The 21,841-nt window shown below is 37.8% G+C and overlaps 1 protein-coding gene across 7 annotated transcripts in view; it reads left to right on the forward strand.

Annotated features, from left to right (window-relative positions):
- Window positions 1-21,841, forward strand: part of SATB1 (SATB homeobox 1) — a 74,253-nt gene that overhangs the window by 20,545 nt on the left and 31,867 nt on the right. For all 7 annotated transcript variants that reach the window (XM_018075625.1, XM_018075624.1, XM_018075629.1 and 4 more), the window contains 3 exons: window positions 6,799-6,910; window positions 9,246-9,700; window positions 18,282-18,494. In XM_018075625.1, coding sequence (XP_017931114.1) covers window positions 6,799-6,910; window positions 9,246-9,700; window positions 18,282-18,494 — 780 coding nt within the window. The remainder of the gene's footprint in view (window positions 1-6,798; window positions 6,911-9,245; window positions 9,701-18,281; window positions 18,495-21,841) is intronic.

The following is a 21,841-nucleotide window of genomic DNA, read 5'->3' on the forward strand; positions in this document are numbered from 1 at the left end:
TTTTACTACTAAGTACCTGCCATTTACAAATTGTGTACAATAAAAATCAGGATTCTTAAAAAGATTGATGTTGGACATCTGACAATGAAGACAAAAATGTGTTATGTCTCCTTATCTTTTATAGGTTGAGGTTGTGACTTCTTTTTCTTCCTTTTTTTTTTTTTTTAAAGTCTAAGGCACTGTGCCATAAAGCTTGTAAAGCAGTTATGAAGTTCTTCAAATCTGAATTAACATTTCCCACCTACCTATCTTTCTCTCTTTTAAGCTTTTAACCTTTGTAGTTATAAGACTAGTATCTTGGGAAGCAGCTTTTTATTTGAGCTTTATTTATATCCATCAGTGGGAGATGCTCAGAAAACATTGGGAGAATGCTGCTCTGTCATGCAGCAACTGGGAATTTACATTACAGAATGGTAAAAATAGTGCAAGGATCAGTTCCTTCAGATGCTGAATCCTCATTTCGGATTTTCAAAATCTTCCCATGTGTGGGTATATTTCTATGCATATCTAAATATATGCGTATATATGTATATGTTATTTGGGTTCTTTTAGTTTTATATCTTCCCTCATTATATTCAATGTAGCTTTATGTTTACATTAATACATACATTGATAATAGTTAAAGACAACATAAGGCAGAAAAGGAGGAGGAGATAATTTAGGTTTTACAAGGATAAGAGAAAGGAGGAAAGACGTGCTCATGTATTGAAGGAAAAGCTTGTGCCATCATTGTAAATCTGCCTTTTATTCAGTTTTAACTTATATGACCAGCATTTGCCATGCAGATCCTTACTTTTCCTGACCCTGGCAACAGTATGGAGGTCAGATAGCCATCCAAGTGCAATGCCAAAGGCACAAACAAAAGTTTTTTTCTTCTTTGTCCATCTGTGGGTTTTTCCCTGATCCTACATGTTTATAGGGCATATGACAACAAATTCCGTTGCGTTATTTGCTATAGTTCAAGCTAATGGACCAAGGAATTTAACATAATTCTTCATATGCAGTTAAACTGTCCATTTCATGATTCCTTGTCCAAAAAACAGCTAGTGGCTGGATATATTTGGTCTGCTTTTATTTGGAGTGGCAGATGATATATCCCTGCCATGCCAGAACACTAGGAACAACATTTTGCCCTGGTTGGGTTTTTGCAGTACGTGAGCTGGCGTAGGCTCAGGCAGGCTAAAATCTTTTGATTTGGGGATAATCTTGTGTTATCTGGTTGGGGCTTGAATGTTCCCTTCTCATTTGAAAAATGTTAACGTAGAGCCTCCTGAGAAATAAGCACTCCTAAGAGTTCAGCTTGTATTAAAACTGATGCTTGCTATTTCCACGCAAACAAAAGCCACTGATAGTGGCTAGGATAGGGGAAACAAAGTTCCTCTGTCCTTTATGAAAAGATCCTCCCCACCCCCAACCCCAAATCTTTAAGTTCTGGTCTGCAACTTTATCACTATTCAAACTAGGTCTAGGGACAAAGGCTTGTAGCTTTTCTCTTTTTCTTTTTTTTTTAAAAAGGCATGTTAGGTTTGCAGCACTGGGACATGCTTCCCTGCTGGTGTCTAAAGATGTAAAGTGGAGGATTTATGGAAGACAAAATAGAATAGAGCCTTAAAAGTTTGGCTTTAAAAAACGGAGCCAGTAGTTTGACAGATTGTTCAGTAAATGTTCATTTTATTGAGAATTATAAAAAAGGTGCTTAACGCCTCTGTACCATTAATATAATACATTTAAAGAATACTGTCAAGATTAGTGTTTCAGCTCTGAAAATTGACTGTAGGGTTTATGGGCAGCACTGTTCATACTCTGCTTGTAAGATGAGGTATCTTCTACTTACCACTTGACAAAACCATTATGTTGTTACAAGGCTTTATACTGAAAAACTTGATAAATAGTAAAACGTAAATAAAATGTCATTTGAAAAGTGGGAGAATAGTTGCTGCCTGTCTTATAGCCAGATTTAGCAGATGCGGGTTTGAATGTAAAACAGTTGTGAAAATAGCCGGTGTCAAACTAGTGCAAAATTAAACTTGTGGGGTGTTCTGTTTTCAGTGTCTGTCATTGTTGAAGTACTCCATTTCAAAAGCATGCATTCCTTTCTACAGAAAAAAAATCAGATTCCTTAGTTGAAATTAATTAGCATTCAGAAACCAGATAGCATGTTTTTGGGTATTCATGAGATCTCTGTTTGAAAAAATGTTTTTAACTTGTAGAAATGTGTTGCAACACACAGATGGGAAGAAAAAGAAAAAAAAATCTCTTTAGCAAGCACTGTGTGTAAAAGGAATATTACATTTTGCACGCTCCTGATTACCCTGTGTAAACAGTTTTTGACATCTGTCTTTATAGTTTTCGAGGAGAGGAAGACTTTGTTAAAAGAACCATTTTTATACAGCAGTCACCATTTCAGTCTTGCTTTACCTGTATTATGAAAGCAGATGGTCTGCATGTCTTTTGAATATTTATAACTATCAAAAACAATCTCTTGCTATTCACCCTTAGGCTTATGAGATGTCAGGACTGTTCTGGTTGAAAAAAAAATCATCTTGGGTGTTTACAGAAAGGGGATTACATTAAGCTGAAATGACTATACATTTTCCAGTTTAATATTTGTCCATCAGCTGTTTAATCGTATTTAGATAATTGTGTAAATAGGTTGTTGCAGCCCTTGCCCCTTCCGCTGAGCAGGCTTGAAGCTTTAAACACCGATGAATGAGTTGCGAAAAAGCTCAGGTGTTTTTTTTTTTTTTTCTAGTTAAACAACCTGGAAGGCCTAAATAAGTTTTGGTTACAATGCTCCTTTTGAGGGAAATGTTTAATTTGCAAAGGAATCCCCAATATCTAATTCAGCCGAGTTGTGTTAGGAAGCTGCTGTGTCTGCTACTCTCTGCTAAGTCTGTTAGCATGTATTTGCTCTGTGTAAATACTGCAGCCCAAGTACCCCTTCATGAGGCATGAAAACAACCTTATTCTGCCCATATAAAAATAATTTTAAGGTTATTTAGGGGAAGTTTTGGGACTGTGGGGGTTAAAAGCTTTTTTGACTGGAAGCTGAGCAATCACTGATAACAGATTTTGCTGTGGTTGGTTGATTTGGCAGAAAAGCATGAACAGTTTTGGTTTAGATGATTGAATTAACCTGATTAACATTGTTTTTGTTGCCTTGCAAAAAGGACAACAGTATACTTTTAGCGATGATCGAACAGCACTTCACCTGGGTGAAGAGCAGTGTTAGAGGCAATGACTCAGAAATGCCTCCCTTGAAGCACCTGCAGCAGTGGCTGCAGCAATTAGCCAGCATGAAAGGCTCAGGTCCTCCCTGTGTCTGACAGGACGCACCTTGCGTTAGATCCTGGCACAATTCAAAAGGTGCTACTGTTTTACTGGGTTTCGTTTGATGGGTATATGAAAATATTTCCGGTTGAGATTTATGATATTTCCCCAGGGAGTTCCCCAACTTCTTTGAGAAAAGATGGTGTCTGGTTTTCAAATCTCTGGTATTTAATCTTCCAGAGAAAATGGGATTTTGTTCAATCTACACTGGGTGAACCTCAGCTGAACTTCAGAACAAATTCTACCCCTACCTCCACACAGTTGTTGGATGCCTAATTATAATTAACTTATTTGGCTAAAAAAAGAGCACTTGGGCTGCAGCAGATGGTATCATTCCAGAATAGTGGGATTTCTGTGAAGGTGGCACCATTTCAGATGAGATCTCCCGATTCTCAGAACAGGACTGCAAGTGATGTGGTTGGGGGGAGGGAGGATGGGAGAGGGGAAAGAGGGAAATTTGAGATCTTGAAGTCTTTCAATGATAAATTTCTAGGAGATAAGTTAAGACTGTGGATCTGTGACCAGTTTTTGCAGTCTATCAATTTTCTTTGCAACGTGTGAAAAAGAAATCTGATTATGAGTGATAAATGTGACGCATTTGAATATTTGTGTGATATATTTATATTTGTCATCCTTGTACGTGGAAGGCATCTGCCTCTGTGCCTCACAGATAAGGAGGATATATGCAGTAGTACCTGAATATGATGTGCTTCAAATGCAATAATTTTGATTTTGATTATTGATAAGTCAGGACATGGGGAACTCCTCAAGTGTAATGACCCAGGTAATATGAAAAACATCAATATGCCTCCAGTTTAGACTGTGGATCTCTGAAGACCACTAACTCATAGGCTTAATCTTAACTTTTAGGCCATCAGCATACCAGACATGCATATATGTAGATTGACATTAAAATGTACTGTATTTCTACAGTAATAGAAAATTCTATAGCAAAGTGCATCTCTCTGCACTGATGTGACTGCAAGTTTGATGACAATAAGTAAAGCAGAGAAACAATGAAATTCAGTGTTGTCAAGTTATTTTCTGAGTTAACAAGGTAGTAATATTTTATCTGGCTTGTAAAATTTTGCCTTCAGTGAATTAGTAAATAAATCATTGATTCCTCCTGATGAGGATTCTTAGCGTAGGTAATATCACTTGAATGTTTGCATGAAGTGTTCTTGAAGAAAATGCAGGATAATTTTCATTTTTAAATGTGTTTATAATGTCTGCCTTTTTTTTTTTTAATCTACTTTGAAGAGCAGGGGCAATATCCCAATGTTAGCCATCAAAGCTTGAAATTCACATTGTGTCAAAGAAGTTAAAATTCCTAGCAGTATTACTTAAACAGACCAGTCCTCTATTTGGTTGTAAAGTAACTGCATTAAATTTATTCCTGAAGAAGCAGGGAGTTTCACAAACTGCCATGTCATTTGTATATCATCTTTATAAAATGACGTGGAAGAGAGGACTAGGAAATCTAAGACAAACACCTTCATCAATAATAGGCAATTTACTAAAATTATTACTAATATACATGTTTTCATGCTTACTAAAGTTAGTTGGGCAGGAGAAGACATCTGGAAGGGGCAAAGTAAAATGAAAGAAAAGCCACCTTGGAGTTTAAATGGCATGCACAAAACCCTGGAGTTTAAATGGCATCCACAAAATATGCATGAGCTGATATGGGATAGTGGCCCGTGAGAGGTGCAGTTCCCTATTTTGCACATACCGATCTGCAGGTTTTGCATGTAGAGTACCTGTGTGGTCATATAATTTACCAGATCCACAGGACTTTTTAAATTATGCCTTATGTATCTTGTGCCCATGTTTAAGATGGTTTAATCTGTAAAAGAGCTTAAAAGATAATTTTGTACATATTAGACATTAATGATACTGCTATTTTACTGGAAATTGAAATTGGGTTCAGCTGGGCTTGGTTCAGGTCATTCAGGCTAGAGTTGCAGTAGTCTATTAAGATTTCATTCTCCTTTTATACCACTGACAAAAGGCTTCTAGCTAATTTCAGAAATGCCAGATTACTATCAAGAAATGGCAAGAATTTTGGTGATTCAGAGAAACATTAAAATAGCTGGCTGCTGAGTAGAGGGTATGCACATTCGGCATAAATAATACTGCCTCACTCTAGCAGTTCTGAGCCTCCACGAGTAGCTTGTTACTGAGTAATACCTTAGAAAATGGTTATAATGAACTTCACTAAGATCAATAATCAAGGTACATTTAGTCAGAAGCTGAACTAGCTTTATAAAAGAAGACTTATAGTAATATTTATTGCATTTTTACTCCAAACTCTTTCTTCCAGTGTTTATTGCAGTTTATGTAACAAAGGGTTGATGCTGTGCATCGATTTTGTGACAGTACAAATATATCTTAATGTTACATGCTCAATAGCGAAGAAACATAATAATCAGGGCTTTGTCTTCTTGACTGTCATTTTCTTGATACACTGGACAGTTCTTGTAGTTAAACGAAAACTAACTACTTTCCACATAGAAATTTAAAGGGTGACAAAGTTCAGTCTATTGAAATTATATTTGCTAATTTTGTTGTTCAGACGTCATATATTGAATATAGTTTTCAAGTTGGAGCATTATCTCATTTTGCAAGGCTTAGTCTTAATTGATTTTGAAAAAGAATGTACTGGAACTGGAAGTTTTATGCATTGTAAATTCCACTATTTTAAAATTGGTCAGAACTGAGCAGAAGGTAAATTTCTCACTGTAGCTATCTGATATCTTGAGAACCTTTGAGAAAAAAAATATCTCTGTCATCCTTAGGTCTATTTTACAGCTAATATTCAGTTACAGAATTAGACATGACAATAAGCTTTTCATAAGCCTGTTTTTGCAAATCACTTAAAATACCCTGTTTAGGAAAAGCAAGGCTGGGTTCATTTTGGGTTGTTAGATACATATTTTATTCTGCTATAAACCCCTTTTTTTACCCTACTCATAAGTCATTCAGGTAAACTTTGATGCTACAGTTTTCTGGGGTTTGCTCTGTGATGAGTGGCACAGAGAGACTGGACATGGGTAACTTGGGTCACTGCTTGCATTTGTGAAGGCAGTGTAGAATATGTATGCCTGTAAACTTGTGTGGGTATGTGAAGGGTCACTCAAATTTGGAAGAAGGAATAGGATGAACAAAATTCACTTTCAAGATTAGCGTCTTCCGTCCAGAGCGCGTTTCATTGCCTGATGTTTCTTGGTCAATAGCTTTGTTCTTCCCTTAGTACATCTGCTTTTTTTTGCACCCATTTACAGTATACCTTGGTTTGTTTTCGTGCTCAATTAATGAGTTTTATAAAAGGCTTTGGAAGATAGGATTAAAAATGCAATGTGGTTCTCAAACTCTAAAAAAATAATGGTTCAACAATTCAAATAATTTGTGCTTTGACTTGTACTGCTCTGTATTATAGATATTTTTTTTCTTCTCCCCTTTTCACAGAGTATGATTTCTTCCATTGTGAACAGCACTTACTATGCAAATGTCTCAGCAGCAAAATGTCAGGAATTTGGAAGGTGGTATAAACATTTCAAGAAGGCAAAAGATATGATGGGTAAGCAAAAAAAAAAAAATTGCCTTGATGGTGGTTACATACCATTATGTGTCACATTGAGGTCTGTCACAGTCATATAAGAAGCCAGTTCCCTTCACAATAAGTTTAAGATGCTTTTGATGAGTAGATGTAGAAAGTACATATATAGTGAAAGAATTCATTTAAATAAATATTTGCTATCGAAACAGCCAAGCTGACTTGGGTTGCCAGAGATGTAAAGCTGTCATTCTGTAAATTTAGAGATCTTCTACCACCCAGAATAATTGTTTAGAAAACCTGTTCCTGGAACTGTGACGAACTGATTTTTTAATGTATGTATTTTTTTCTTGCTCCGGCTAATGTATATTTAAAGAAACAGGTTTCTATAACTCTCACTACATCCCAGCAAGAATGATATAATTTTATAAATTCATATCTTTCTCTAACTTTGGACCCTAATTTCCATTAATTTTAACAAATATTTGTTGTGACAATTGTTTGCTTGTTGTAGTAAGTACAAGTAAATTATTGGATAAAAAAAATCTGTCAGTGGGGCATATTAATTCTGTGATACCTTTTCTCTTTCTTAAACCTGTTCACATAATTTTAAACACTTTATATCAGAAAACTTTTAAATAGATTTCAGCAGAATGGAGAAGGGGGTCCTCAGTTTGGATTGACTTTTGAGCTTGACTTAGCTTTCAGTATTTGAAGCAAAATCATTAATCTACCAAAACGGGTTCCTTGCCTTTTTATAGCTTAAGGCTATAATGAAGACAATGCATCACTTTTGTGATAATTGCTTGAATTACTATTCTGAGTGAATGGCCCACTTGGGTTGGTCTCTACTTTCCACGAGTGAAAAAAGGCAGCTTCTTTCCTTAATCTACTTTGTGCCTTCTGTGCAACACTAAAAGCCTTCTTCTGAGATCACCAAATTTGGTGGTAAGACTTCAGTTGGTTTCAGGTGGTCCATGTGTGAGGCACCAGAGTGCCTGCATGGGAGAGTGATCTTTCCACAGCAGCCTCTCCCACTTCCTTTGCAGCAGCACTCTTGCATGACACAATCCCTGTAAAATTTTCCTTATGTGGCCTGCCAAGACAGGTTCACCATCCATTCGTCTGGGGACAGTAAAGTCAGGGAATAGGAAACAAATGTGTTTTTGTGTATTCCTGTGGAACCTAATGCTGGGGGGAGAGGCAGCACTACCACCAAAGCCACCTGGATGAGGAGTAGCAGGGCCTCTGCTTGGGGACTGATCCAGGCTACGGACAATAGAACTCTCTGCAGAACAACTGGTTTGTTTTTTTATCTATTAAGTTTCTGCTCATGATAGGACAGAGGAGAAAGACAGAGATGTGAGTGGGAATCCAGGTGCTGATTTCTTCATCCAACTCTCATCCTTGTGGAGGAAAGGGTGGCCTTGCGCTGATGACTGTTAGTGAAGATCGTAATTACTATGAAAAGCTCAGACACTGCTTTAAAAGGAAAAACAAACCAAAACCTTTACTGTTTAAGAAAAAAATTGCTACTGGACTTTGAATTTTTCAATAAATCATATTTTCTTAAGGCTATTTTCAGACCAGAGCTGCTAAAGCTCTAGAAGTGAGATAGTTTAAAATAAAAAAAAAATGACATATGTTGATAAAAAGGAAACTCCTTTATATCAGCCTAGATTTTTTTTATATTGTTTAATCATGCACAAGAGGGGAACTGGAAGAACTCTTGTAGTTTAAGAAACTATGTTGTTAATTAAAAAGGAGGGTGTGTCAAGGCAGATGAGTTAATATAAGAAAAAAATTCAACCATGTTGCAAGTCACTGAAAAAAACCATGCGTACATGGTTGCAAGATAAAGCAGCCCATCTGTGTAATTTACATAAATTATACTAGTTCCTAGCAGTCCCATACAATTGATGCAGCATCTAGAAATTAGCAGAGCCTGGGGAGGTCCGCACCTCACCCTACTTGTTACAGATTTCCAGTGGCTGGGAACTGCAGATGTCGTGTCAGGGACATCATGGGAGGAACAAAAACAGTCACTGGGGGCTTCTGTCCCTCTGGGTGGGGCATGCTTTCCCATAGCAGTCCTCTTTACCCTGCACAGATGCACTTACTGTTTGCACTTACTGTTTGCCCTACATCGTCTGCAGTACACAGAGTGGTTTTTTGTCTCTGCCCTACAAGGTTGCTGCCTTGTCCAAAGTCCACTGTTGGGATGCAGCAGCCCACTCTTGACTGGGTTGCATTGCGCCATTTTGTATTTGTTTCTTTTTATAACATGTCTTGCAAGGACAATCAAGTTTGCGATTTTCAATCTGATGTTGGCGTTTTCAATGTTTCTTTTCCACTGTAGTTGAGATGGATAGCCTTTCTGAACTATCCCAGCAAGGTGCCAACCATGTCAACTTCGGTCAGCAGCCGGTCCCAGGGAACACAGCCGAACAGCCTCCATCTCCTGTTCAGCTTTCTCATGGTAGCCAGCCATCAGTTCGGACCCCGCTTCCAAACCTGCACCCTGGACTTGTATCTACTCCCATTAGCCCTCAGCTGGTAAATCAGCAGCTGGTTATGGCCCAGTTGCTGAACCAGCAGTATGCAGTGAACAGACTTCTAGCCCAGCAGTCCTTAAACCAACAGTACTTGAACCACCCTCCTCCTGTCAGTAGATCCATGAACAAGCCGTTGGAGCAGCAGGTCTCAACAAACACAGAGGTGTCTTCCGAAATCTACCAGTGGGTCCGTGATGAACTGAAACGAGCAGGAATCTCACAGGCAGTATTTGCACGTGTGGCTTTTAACCGAACTCAGGTCAGTTGTCTTTTTTATTTATTTTTTTTTTAAGTCTAAGAGTCCCTTTTTTCTCTCTCTAGTTAGTAATTGCCATCTTTAAGTCTCTCTCCTCATTTCTACCTTGTCGCTTCGATCCTTTGAAGGAAACATGCTTCCTTGCAGGACCATTGTCCCCATTGATACAGTACCAAAATTTTCAGGGATTGGTTTGTGGAAATAGCCACTGTTTTTACAGAAACCCTTGTTCCTCTCCATAAACCATGTGATGGTTTATGACTAACTGAACCTTCCCTGGAAAGGAAATGAAAAGCTTTGTGCAGAACCATTCACAAAGTCACCCAACAGATTGCCTTTTGTGCTGCAATTGTACCCATACTGACCACGTACACAGGTGTACCGGAGATGATCTTTTATTCATGTTCACATTTATTTTTAATATTTTCTAGTGAAAGTCTTAATAACATCTTTTCAGGCTTCTGAAAAGATTAAGAATCAAAAGCTTTATCTTTAGAGAATCTACTCTTTACATGTATTTCTGTAGTTTGTTGTAAAAACAGCAGTTGCTGAGCTTGCCACTGTCCACGTCAGAACATATACTTCAGCTCTTCAATGCAGAAAAAGCTAGCCTTAGCAAAGCTGATAAGTAACACTAAAATGTGTTATTTTTTACACCTGTTTTAGAAGCTAACCCTGTTATAATTTATTCTGCTCTATGAATTTAACTTAATGCCATGTTGCATGGAATTTAATCAACCAGAAATTATGGAAGAAATGTCAGTATATTCAATGCAAATAATAAGATCTCAACATTTTAGAAGTATGTTTTAACATAAAATAAAATATTTTAATGGTATTTTTTTTATAGGAAATATGGTAAAAATACAGAGGTAAATTTGCTTTGGATTCCACATTTGTAAACAAAAACATGTACTTAGGGAATAATTTGTCCATTGCAGATTATAGTATAACAAAAAAATTGTAATTTGGGCTTCTGTTGAAACAGCTTTGTTTGTCCCTTCATAGCTTAGAGAATAAAAATTCCGTTTCAAATACTCTGGTACCAGGTTTGAATCAGCATGTCATTTGTAATTGTTCTGAATTACTATTGCTTTAAAATTTTGCATACTCCTTTTGCTAAGAGAGTCATTGTGTGAATTCTCTGTAGAGCTCTCTGTTAGTGTGTCTTTCCTCTTAACAGCAGAGGAGCTTTTCAAGATCTGGGTGTCTCATACCAAATTTCATGAGATACATGAACTCATGCAAGGATTGCTTGTTAGGTTAGGTCCAGGCAGTTTCAGTTGTTATATTTAAAATTAAGTGACATAGAGTCTTGTTTAATACAGTGTTTAAAAATTTAAATATTGATACTATAAAGTATTGAAGCAATAATTGTAGCTTCATGTTACAATGGTTTGCAGCTGCCATCTTACCTGGACAAAAAGCCAAGCAAGCAATTCAGGAAATAAAGTTTATTTTATATTTACTTCTCTCTCAGACTTGTCTAAAAGCACATTGTTTTCTCTCAACTTTCTTCCCCCTCTGAAGTAAATTTTTCAGTTGTTGTCAGCTAGTTTTGCATACAGCTTTTGGCATATCCTTTGTGCATGAGCAATACTTGTTACCTGAAATACAAGGATGGTTGATTCTGACTGGGCATTGAATTTATATGACACAGTATGAGAAGATGCCCTTTAGATGTGATGAATGCAACTGTAGAACTAGATTTCTAGTGCAAATACTGACTCTACTTTTGTATTCGTATTATTATTTACACTAATATATATTAAAAATATGTATTAGTGTGTGTTTTTCTTACTACAAATGTTCTTAGATATTTGTTTAAAGTTCAGTTCTTCCACAGATGTTGTGGTTAACCAGCTCAGTAAAAGGTGTTCAAAGTGACCCAAAACTGGGAGGAAACCCTGAAATGATATTTGTAAACAATTCCCTTGAAGAGATATGAAATAGATATAGATATGAAATAGATATATATATTTTGACAATTTTCAACCAAATCTACTTGAAAGAATACATAGTAGTATCCCTATAGCCTACAAATTGTGCTAGCTAATCAAGTTAGCATTTACAGTTAGATACATAAGATTTTGCATTGTTTTTTATGTATTGTGGAAAATGTGATGAGCAAAAAGGCAAAATACTAGGAACCTAGACAGTATTAGTCTCAGTTTTGCCAAGAAATATCTCAGCATACTTTTCTTATGAAGCAGAGCCCCACTGAAATAGGAATTTGTTGTAGGGACATTTCACCTTTGCAAACCTTTTGCTAATTTTACCCACAGTGACAACTAATGTCCAAGGATAAACACAGGTACCAGCAATTCTTAGATGAAAACCTTTAGATTTGTTCTGTTTGCTGTACTTCTGAACTCATCACAGCTTATTCCAGAATACATCACAGTTAGCTGCAATTAAGGCAGCACTTAAATAACTGATGCTATTTAGAAGTTATTTTCTAATATTGATGTAATATCTTGTCTTTTTTTTTTTTCTTTTGTGTTTGGCTAGTGCAAGTGAAAATGCTTGTTTAAATTCATCTACTGTTTTCTGAGATAAAAAGCTAACTCCGGCTTACCACTGACATTTTTGAAACTATCATAACTATATTTGAGCCATGTCCAGGGACCAGATCATGCCATCAGTTTCTAAAGACGTAAGAACTCACTGATATCGGTTAGGAGTTCTGTGCAAGAAAGATCTGGTGTCAAGATACAGTCTCAGATGAGGGGAGAGATTTGCTTTCAGTGTAAAAGTTAAGGAAGGAAATGATCTATAAATTAAGAGTAGTTTAACCTAATGTTTAGTCAATAAAATGGACTTTGGTGAAATTAGAGAATTTGGTGGTGGTTTTTGGTGGGAAGGAGAATTCTACCAGCTTAGTGTGGTAAGTCAATACTTGGACCTAATTTTCAAGATTTTTTTGATTTGGGGGTAAAAATGTTGACTGGAAATATTTCTACTTTTCCCCAGTCAAAGGAAAGAAATTGGTAAAAATAATTCTGAAAACTAGAGTGTCTATTAAAAAAATTATTATTATTATCTATTTATAAAGCAGAAAAAAACCCTTAGCCACACTCTAAAAGTGCGTCCTTAAGAAAGAGAGTGACTTTAATATCTTCTTGAATAATTTCCCCCAACCTTTAAGTTCCAAATGGTAATTTCAAAACTGAGTTTTTAGGAATATGTCTTGTCAACTTTAATTGAAGTCCAGATATTTATAACTTGAATGAAAATTCACATCTATACAGGCACAATAGAACAACTGTTATAGGAAGCAGAAAAAATTTTGAAGGGCGGAGCGCCTTTCCACAAGAGAAATTTCTCTGTGCTCCTTCTAGGAAGGCTTCAGAGTACAGTCAGATCTGGAGTTTTGCTTGTCCATCAGGAGTTGTGATTCCAGTTCACTGGATATAAAGAAATAGGTTGAATCCTGTTAGCACCTCTTTACAGTGTACCATGAAAAATTTCGTTGAGTCACGATTTGTGCTAGCAGATCTGAGTTTCACCCCAAGCAAGACTACCAAAGGGTCTCTCTGTTTGCCAGGGTAATTTTGGTAAATTATGTTTCAGTTGCGAGTTCACCGAGTGAATAAACACGGTATTTTTTCCGGCTGATATCAGTGCACTTTACAGACACCTCTGCTGTTTTGAAAGAGCAAATTCAGTATTTTCTTGTGCTTTGCTGGCCAGAAAATGGCATTGTTGTCAGTTCACTGTCCTGGGTGGCCCTGAGCAGCTGTTGGATGACAGTGACGATGCATTGGGGCAGGCCCCCAAAGCATGGTGCAGCAGCCTCCCATCAGCAGAGAGGCTCTGCCTGCCCCTTTACATGTGCAATTAAACTGGGAGTTTCTCTGCTCTGTTTTGTTCTTAGAGCACCAACATTTGTTGGGCTGAACCACCTTCAGCGCCCTAAACAAATAAATAAACTCCTCTCCCATTTCTGTTTTGTGTTTGTAAATGTAAACATGAGTCAGGAAACGGAAGGCTTGAGTTCCCACAGCAAGTCTGACATTTGACTCAAAGGTGTAGCTTAGCCTGGTGCATGGCAGGGTGACGAGTCCGCGCTGCGTGAGCAAGGAATTGTGTTAGTCATGGTTGTGGTTGGAACTGTAACTGAAGGCTGCCTGTCTCAGTTTGTGTAAACATTCAGCTGTAAGGTTTGCTGTGTGAACTTGGGTGCTGTTGTACGACGGTGATCTCTTGGCTCTATCTTCACGAAAGAAAGCTCTTTGCTTCTTTTGCCTTGTCTGACTATTGTAATTTTTCTTCTTCTCAGCAGTGACAATGTTTGATCTGAAGGTTTTTCAGTACTTCCCAGTGTTTCTGCTGGATAACTTTTATCTCTCCCTCCTTTCTACTTCACCCCCATGTTTGTTTAAAATATCAGCTGCCAGGACACATTACCTTTCATTCTTATATAATGCCTGTTCTCATATATGAAAACTTCTGTGAATTTAGGACTGTGCTCATGCTAATTCTGGGCAATTGCTATATCAGAGGAGGATGCCTGGATGCAGTAGACAGCTCCATGTAATTGTAAAACAAAATCTGAGTTTACACAAACCACCTTCTCAGGCACTGTTTTTTTTTCCCTTCCCTTTTGTCTTTGGCACACTTCATTTTCCAGTAAAATGAAAAATGAAGATGGATTATTCAAAATTGATAACAGTAATGGACCATCATGTAATGTTTTATTGAATTTGAGTTCTGTAAATTATGTGGTAGAGAGAAATTTGCCTGCTTAAGTATAACAGAAATTGCCACTGTATTCATATAATTCTTCGTAGTGTAATTTAAGAAAAAGCACGCTATCCATATCACTATTGAATAAAAGGTAAAAGGTGCTATTACACTATCATGACAGCTCTCCTCTTGCTACTAAACGACATAGATAAATGTGTCTGCTTATAACTTACTTGGCAGGGATCCAGGCTTGTGGGTGGAGCTTGTGAATAATCTGCCACCTGGACATGGGATAGGAGCACCCTGCAACCTAGAGGGATAGCATTCGGGGATGCTCTGCATGTTTTGGGAAGGTTTGGGCAAATTGCATTTTTCTTCTGGGAGCTTTGAAGTTCTATCAGGCTGATAAAATCTATCTGAATCAGTGATTACATTCAAAGAGGAGACAAACTGGGGGCCAGACAGACAGTGTTTTTGTTCATATTGGCAAACACTTTAATTTATCTCCATTTTTAAAGAATTCGTAATGAGCTTTTGAAAGCCCTGATAATATTTATTGAACATTTTTGTGCCATTAGTAATGAATTATACTTGTAATAACATGTAAACTGTCTTTATTTTCAGTGAAACCTGGGAACATTTTAAGAAAATACATTTCCAGTGCAAAAAGAATGCAAGGGAGGAACAGTGAGGAGGGCTCCGAGCCTAACAGTGTTTATAATCTCTATGCAAAACAGATTTAGTTTTTAAACAACCTGAGGTACAATATGAGAAGATCACACCAAGACCAGTATCTTGGCAAACCAGTTCAAGCCTGGTAAATTGAACAGTAAATCTCTGCATATTAGCAGGGTGTGAGAGCTGACATTTTCTTTCTAGGGTTTTTCCCATTGTACATTTTGTCTAACAACTTCTAGCCAAAGTTTTGTGTTCAAAAATTGAAGCAGTAGCAATAAAGTAATATTTGAAGCAGGCAAACTGTATGCTAAGACTTTACTTGCAGCTGCTACTATATCTTGTTTTTCATGTTCTTTCGTCACATATTCTGACCTTTAGGTTCAGAGCCCTAGAAGTAAACTCTTCCTTGCCTTTTCCCAGGTCTTTCATCTACCCTCCTCTCTCTGCATCTCTGTTCTCTGCCCTGTTCCCATCTCAGGTAAAGAGATAGCGATGGGAGAAGGAGAAGGGGATGAATACTTATGGCATTTCTAATTACCAAAAGGTGTCCCACAGCAACGGAAATGCAAGAAAAAGACAAAAAAACCCCCATTTTCTTTATTTCATTATTTCACTGAAAGGGAAAAGTTATATGAGAAAAACAACCTTTTTAACCTTTTTTAGCTGCCCGCTATGTGACAAAGGCTTATACGAGTGAATATTTTCTATTATGAGCTAAAGTATTTTTCAAGGACATTTCCTGTGGCTGACAGTGGGCTTACTGTTTGTAAGGAGTCTTCCTTCCTGACAATGATCACTCTACTTGAGTTTAGTTTTTCTTGACACTTTTTTCCTGGTGAGGTTGTTTTCGGCTCTGTAGCAGTCAGAAACCACATGTTTAGAACTACCCAAAAGGAGGTTGTAGTGATGTGGGTGTCTTCTCCCAAGGAACAAGCGACAGGATGAGAGAAAATGATCTCAAGTTGCAGCAGGGGAGGTTTAGATTGGATATTTGGAAAAATTTCTTCTCCAGAAGTGTTATCCATCATTGGAACAGGCTGACAGGGAAGTGGTAGAGTCACCATCCCTGGAGGTATTTAAAAGATGTGTAAATGTGGTACTTAGGAACATGTTTTAGTGGTGGACTTGGAAGTAAAGGGTTAACGGATGGACACTATGATTTTAAAGGTCTTTTCCAACCTAAATGATTCTATTCTGTTCTCTGCATCCTGTGCTCTGCAGACAGCTTTGCCATGTCTCCATTTTGGTGTACTCAGACCTAGAAAAAAATGGTAGACACATTTAATTTCCGTATTTGCTAACAGGGAAATTTATTATTATACAAATCATTAAGAAAAAATGTAAAACTTATACGTGACCTAAATGCCACTTTTGTCAGTAAGTCATTGCACCTTCTGCATGGTTTCTGACTGGATACAACAGGAAAAAAGAGAGATCAAGAAAAGTGGTAAGAAAGTATCCCCCAAGACTATTATTTTTTTAATACTCCTCTGAAATATTTTTCATGCTCAGTGCTGAAAGGCTGTTTGTTTTTTTCCATCCCATTCCCCTTTTACGTGTTCAGGTACAGACAGGGCCAGGAGGACCACACTGGCCACAGTGTAGTGGTTAGCACGTCTGTCCTTATCACCCAAGACGTGGAGGTGCAACAGGCACATACAGAACTCAGACCTGCACTGGGTGGGCCCTGACCCTGCCTAAGCACAGCTGCCTGAGAGCAGTGGCTTTGCAGCGGCATCTCCATAAGGTGCTGATGCTTATGCCTGAGAGGATAAGACCTTTGAGAGAGGTGACAACTTCCACAGGTACTGTGAGCATGAGACGTCCCTACAAAGATGTGTCTTGGCTGTATCTTTCTGTTGTGCTCCTTTAGGAATGGATCTATTCAGTCAGGATTGCCTTAGTTTTAGCTTTTTTATTGTCTGCTTCCTTCCCTCCATTTACCTCTCTATTATCCTGAATAAACTAACAGCAGGTCTTTAGGAAAGAAAACATTGGGTTGTGTTATTTCTTTAAATTCACATGCCTGTTCCATTGTTACAGTAGCAGTAAAAGCCTCCCATACTAATCCTCACCTTGTCCCAGCAAGCAACAGCATTTATTCTAAAAAGAAGTTCACATCTACTTTTGAAAAAGTTAGTTTTCTTATCACCATCTTGTTACTTCAAGATAGTAGAGCATTTTTTAAAGGAGACATATTTAAAAGGAGAATTTGGCAGGGAGGGTGGATTTCAAGAACCTGTTGACATTGAAGTTGCAGTTGCACTCACAGTTTCATAAATATTTCGTCTTTTAGAGGAATTAGGTGTCCCAGACCACCAGGCCTGCTCCATTGCTGCAAGCCGAGATGAAACAATTGTGTAGAAAACCTGGTGTGGTCTGTACAAGCTGCTGACGGCTGCTATCCTCTGCAGCCTGCCACTTCAGGCTTGCTGCTGCCGATGCCTTGTATACAGTTTTCTTCTCATTTCCCAGTGTCATTGCTGGGCTCTGACAGTAAATGGACTTAGGAAATGAGACCTGCACAGCAGGTTCTCAAATAAATATCCCAGGCAATGGACTGGGTGAGGATTAGGGTTGTCCTGATGAGGGGAGGGGAAGGTGCAAGAAGGAGGAAGGTGAGGGCATCCAACAATGAGTTTCCTCATTTGTTGCTAAACTCCAATATACAATTCTTAGAAAGAAATACTGACTTAAAAAATATGGCCCTGAGTCAGTTAAGCAGTACTTTAGGAATGTTGCTAGTTTATCATCTCAGATAAGTTATGAAATATCACTTCCTTTCAAAGAGCTGTGTAAGTTGCTAGAAATGTGGAAAGGCTTTTTTTTAGGTTGGTTATGCATTTTGTCTGTTAAGCCTCAGAACACCCCAGTGTATTTCACTTATTCTTAACACCTCATGATTGTCTGTCGACTGTGAAAGATTTCATGGCAAGTTAAGCCAGTAAAAAGAACGAGACCTATTAGGCAGATTCAGTTTATGTTGTATGTAAAACAGGTACTTAATAAAATTAAGGGTACAATTGAGGCTCTCTTCTCTGCTGCCTAAAATGCCATTAATACATTCCTATGTGGAGCAAATAGTGTATTTGCTGCTCTTCTCAGCCCAGCAGTAAGAAGAACAAGGACTGATAAGCAGTGGCTTTGCAGAGCACAGTTTTACAGGAGCTCACCTGGGCTAACTCTCGAGCCTATTTTTTTTCTTCCCTCCCTACAGGGCTTGCTCTCAGAAATCCTCCGAAAGGAAGAGGATCCCAAGACTGCCTCGCAGTCCTTACTGGTAAACCTTCGGGCTATGCAGAACTTCTTGCAGCTGCCAGAAGCAGAACGGGATCGAATTTACCAGGACGAAAGGGAAAGGAGCTTGAATGCAGCCTCTGCGATGGGCCCCGCACCTCTCATAAGCACACCACCCAGCCGGCCTCCACAAGTAAACTGCTCTCTCTGTTTTTGAGATTTGCTCATTGTGTTTTCACACTGTCCTGCTGTGTGATACGTTTTTTACAAAAAAAGAAAGCTTTTGCTATTGCATTTTTTTAAACACTCATAGTGTCATTATTTGCAGTGCATACTACAAATTAAATTTAAGAAATATAATGGGTGATAGTAGGAGTAATTTCTACCTGTTTTCTACTTTTAAGATAAATTCTGTCCTTTATGATCCCTATAGAATTTTTTTTCCTTATTTGGTTGAGATAAGAGCTTTGCTGGGCCTGAAAGATGGTGGCTTTTAGCTGTCATCTTTTCCTACAATTCTCAGGTTCCTAATGTTAGAGGTTCAGATAGGGATTTTGAAGGATTTAGACCACTAAACTGAGAGGGAAAGAAAGCAGAAGTATGAGTACATTGTAGTGCCTTAAAAATTATTTTCCAGAAATCAAACAGGTAAAATGGAAGCGATGTGGAAAAGAAGACTCCATCCCAAAATACTAGGCAGTCTTTCACCAGGTTGAGTTGCTGACAACTGGGTAACATAACAGACTTGCTATATTGCTCGCTCTGAAAGATTTGGATATGTTCATTAAAGCTTCATTTAGTATTTATTCAGATGAAACTCCTATTGATTTCTGTAAAATCTATTTTATTTAATTCTGCAGAAATTATAAAGTTTGGTAGAGTGACATCCAGAAATTTAATGGCGTAGTCCTTGTGTCTATGGAGGAAACTCTGATGCTTCTTTTAAGGTACATGGTAAATACATGTGTGAGCCATAGGAATGCACAGGATTTCCACAAAGAAGAAATGTGGTTGTGAGCGAAACACTCCAAAAACTGTATCTTTTCTGAAATATTCTGCATTGCTGTGGCTCAAGGTTGTACCTATGCAAGGAAAAAGTCTGATCTGCAGATATGTGGGCATCGTGCTTTATACAGAGTCCAGATTTGCTATACAAAGCAAGGCTTTGGGATTGTGGGAATTTTGTGATGGTTGAGTATATAAACAGCAGGTTTTCATTAACCAGTCATAGGCTTGTGACTATGACTATGTTCCATACCCATTCTGAATGCTATAAATTTCTCTAGATTATTTTTCTAATTTTCCTGCAGCTAATGGATACTAATGACCACACTAAAGTAACAAATAACAAAATTGTAGAAGGGAGAACAGAAGATCACCTTGACCTGCTGCAGTACTTTTCACAAGAAGAGAAAAAAATTTTAGCAGAAAGAACAGACTGTGCTAATGGTGTAGTTTTGTTATCATTAACTGAGTTTAGTCTGTAAAATCCACTATAGATATTCTTCAAGACAAGAATCTATTTACGTAGTAATGCTTTAGTGGGAGATAGTTAAATAGAGATAACTGTGTTTAAAATAACATTTGAGTTTGTTTTAATATCTGTACCTGCTCCCACAGCCCAGGTAATTCAGAGCAAAGGCTAACCCTGCTTCTTAACTTATCTCTTTCTGCCAAGGTAATGTCTCACTCTGTCTCAAGTGGTCTTGGGCAATTTCACAGCTAAAGAACAGAGTTAATTACAGGACCTTCCAGAAGGATGTCAAGTCAGAGGTAGTCCTTGTATTGGTTTTAATTCACACTTTAAACTGTATAAATCCCTGGCAGCCAGAAAGAAAGTGAGACTTAGGGGTTTTCTTAACTGACAAAATATACTGTAAGTCCAGATTTGGGGGGTGGGGTGGGTGGGGGTGGATATCTGTCTCTACTGTGATCTTGTTCATAATTACATTTCATTTTTTTTTTAGTGTGAGTCAGGAGTATAGTTAACCTAATTGCGACAGTTCAAAGTGGAAACAGCATAGGTTTTTGTTTTAATCCTTTTCAGATGGAAAGCAAGTTAACAAGGAAACCTGATAGACTAATACTTGAGGTCTAGAGAACAAAGCAGTTATTTTTCCAATTTTTTTTACAATTCTCTGTCATTCAGCAAAACATATTCACTTGCCCTAGCAAATCGAGTGAGAATGTAGAAATCTCTCAGCTGGGATTCTCTATGACGTTTTTACATGTTTCCAGAATTACCCACCTATAAACATCCAAAGCACTTTCCACCTGCTGCTAAGTGTTCAGAGTCCTGAGCTTGAAAATTGGGATATCTGTGTTCGTAGCATAAGTACAATACTTAATGCTAGAAATAATAATGAAATTATCCTAGTTGTAACACTGGCAAGTATGACTTTACAAATCACAGCAGAAATAAATTATAGTCAGGATACTGCAAAATTATTAATGCAAGCTACTACTCTGATGACTCCCACAAAATGTCCACAGTTTATTGAATATTTGATACTAAGGGAATAAAACAACTAGCATCCTTACTACTAAATTTATTACAAGCAATTATTTAAAGTTCACTGTGCAGGAATACAGCATAATATTTTTCCAGCTTGGTTGTGAGCTTCTTGGATAACCATTGAAAGAGAAAACAGACCGTTTATCCTGACAACAGAATTTACGCAAGAACCAACATATTTAATATTAAATCTTTAGACCAGTGTAACATTTGAAACAATTAAACTATGAAACCATGAAAAATGGGAGCTAATATGCCACACATGAAGGTTTATTTTGCAATTGCAAGTTATCAGTTTCGGAAGGATGTGAAAATAAACATCCTGAAAAGGATCTATTTTGCATTTTCGTGTTGCCAACTGGTGGCCAGACAGTAGAGCAGACTTAACCATTTAGCAGCTGAGCTTGTTCTCTGTAAATTTTGCATACTGTTGTATGCAGAAAGAGAAAGCGTGACCTTGGAGGTCTGATTGGATAGTAGGAACCCACCAAGCATAAAACCTTAGTGCCTGAGTTAGAACGAACTGTGCTGAATTTATCTCATTTTTACAGCATTCTTACTAGTTGCTACTTGAGCTAATGTATCTGGATTGTTTCCAGTTCTTTTTTGAAATCCTTTAAGAAGCTCTTTGTCCCCCTTACTTCTCCCTTTCTCTCTGACTTAAACAAAATGCAAAATCTTACTTTTTTTTTTTTTAATTGGAATCATTAGCCTGTAATGCATGAGCTTTTGGGCTGCGTGTGTAGCCCTCTAAGCTGGTCAAGTTGTAAAAGTCTGCTACTATGTTCCACACTGGTGGACTGAGCACAAAGAGACAGTGTACACAAGAATTTTTCCCTTGGACATTGTTCGTCTTGCCACCCCGGGGGTCAGAAACCTGTCTGCCAGGCACTTTCCTGGGTACTGCAGTTTATAAGTATTAGCATCTCCATCAGGTAGGTACTGCATGGAGACGTAGTTTAACCTCTGCTAGAAGGAAGGAAAAAGGTCGTTTCGTGTTCTACTTCTTTTATTAATTTCCCCCC

This window comes from Manacus vitellinus, unplaced genomic scaffold (genome assembly GCF_001715985.3).
Source record: "Manacus vitellinus isolate BGI_N305 unplaced genomic scaffold, ASM171598v3 scaffold_3_pilon, whole genome shotgun sequence".
NCBI classification, from domain to species: Eukaryota; Metazoa; Chordata; class Aves; order Passeriformes; family Pipridae; genus Manacus; species Manacus vitellinus.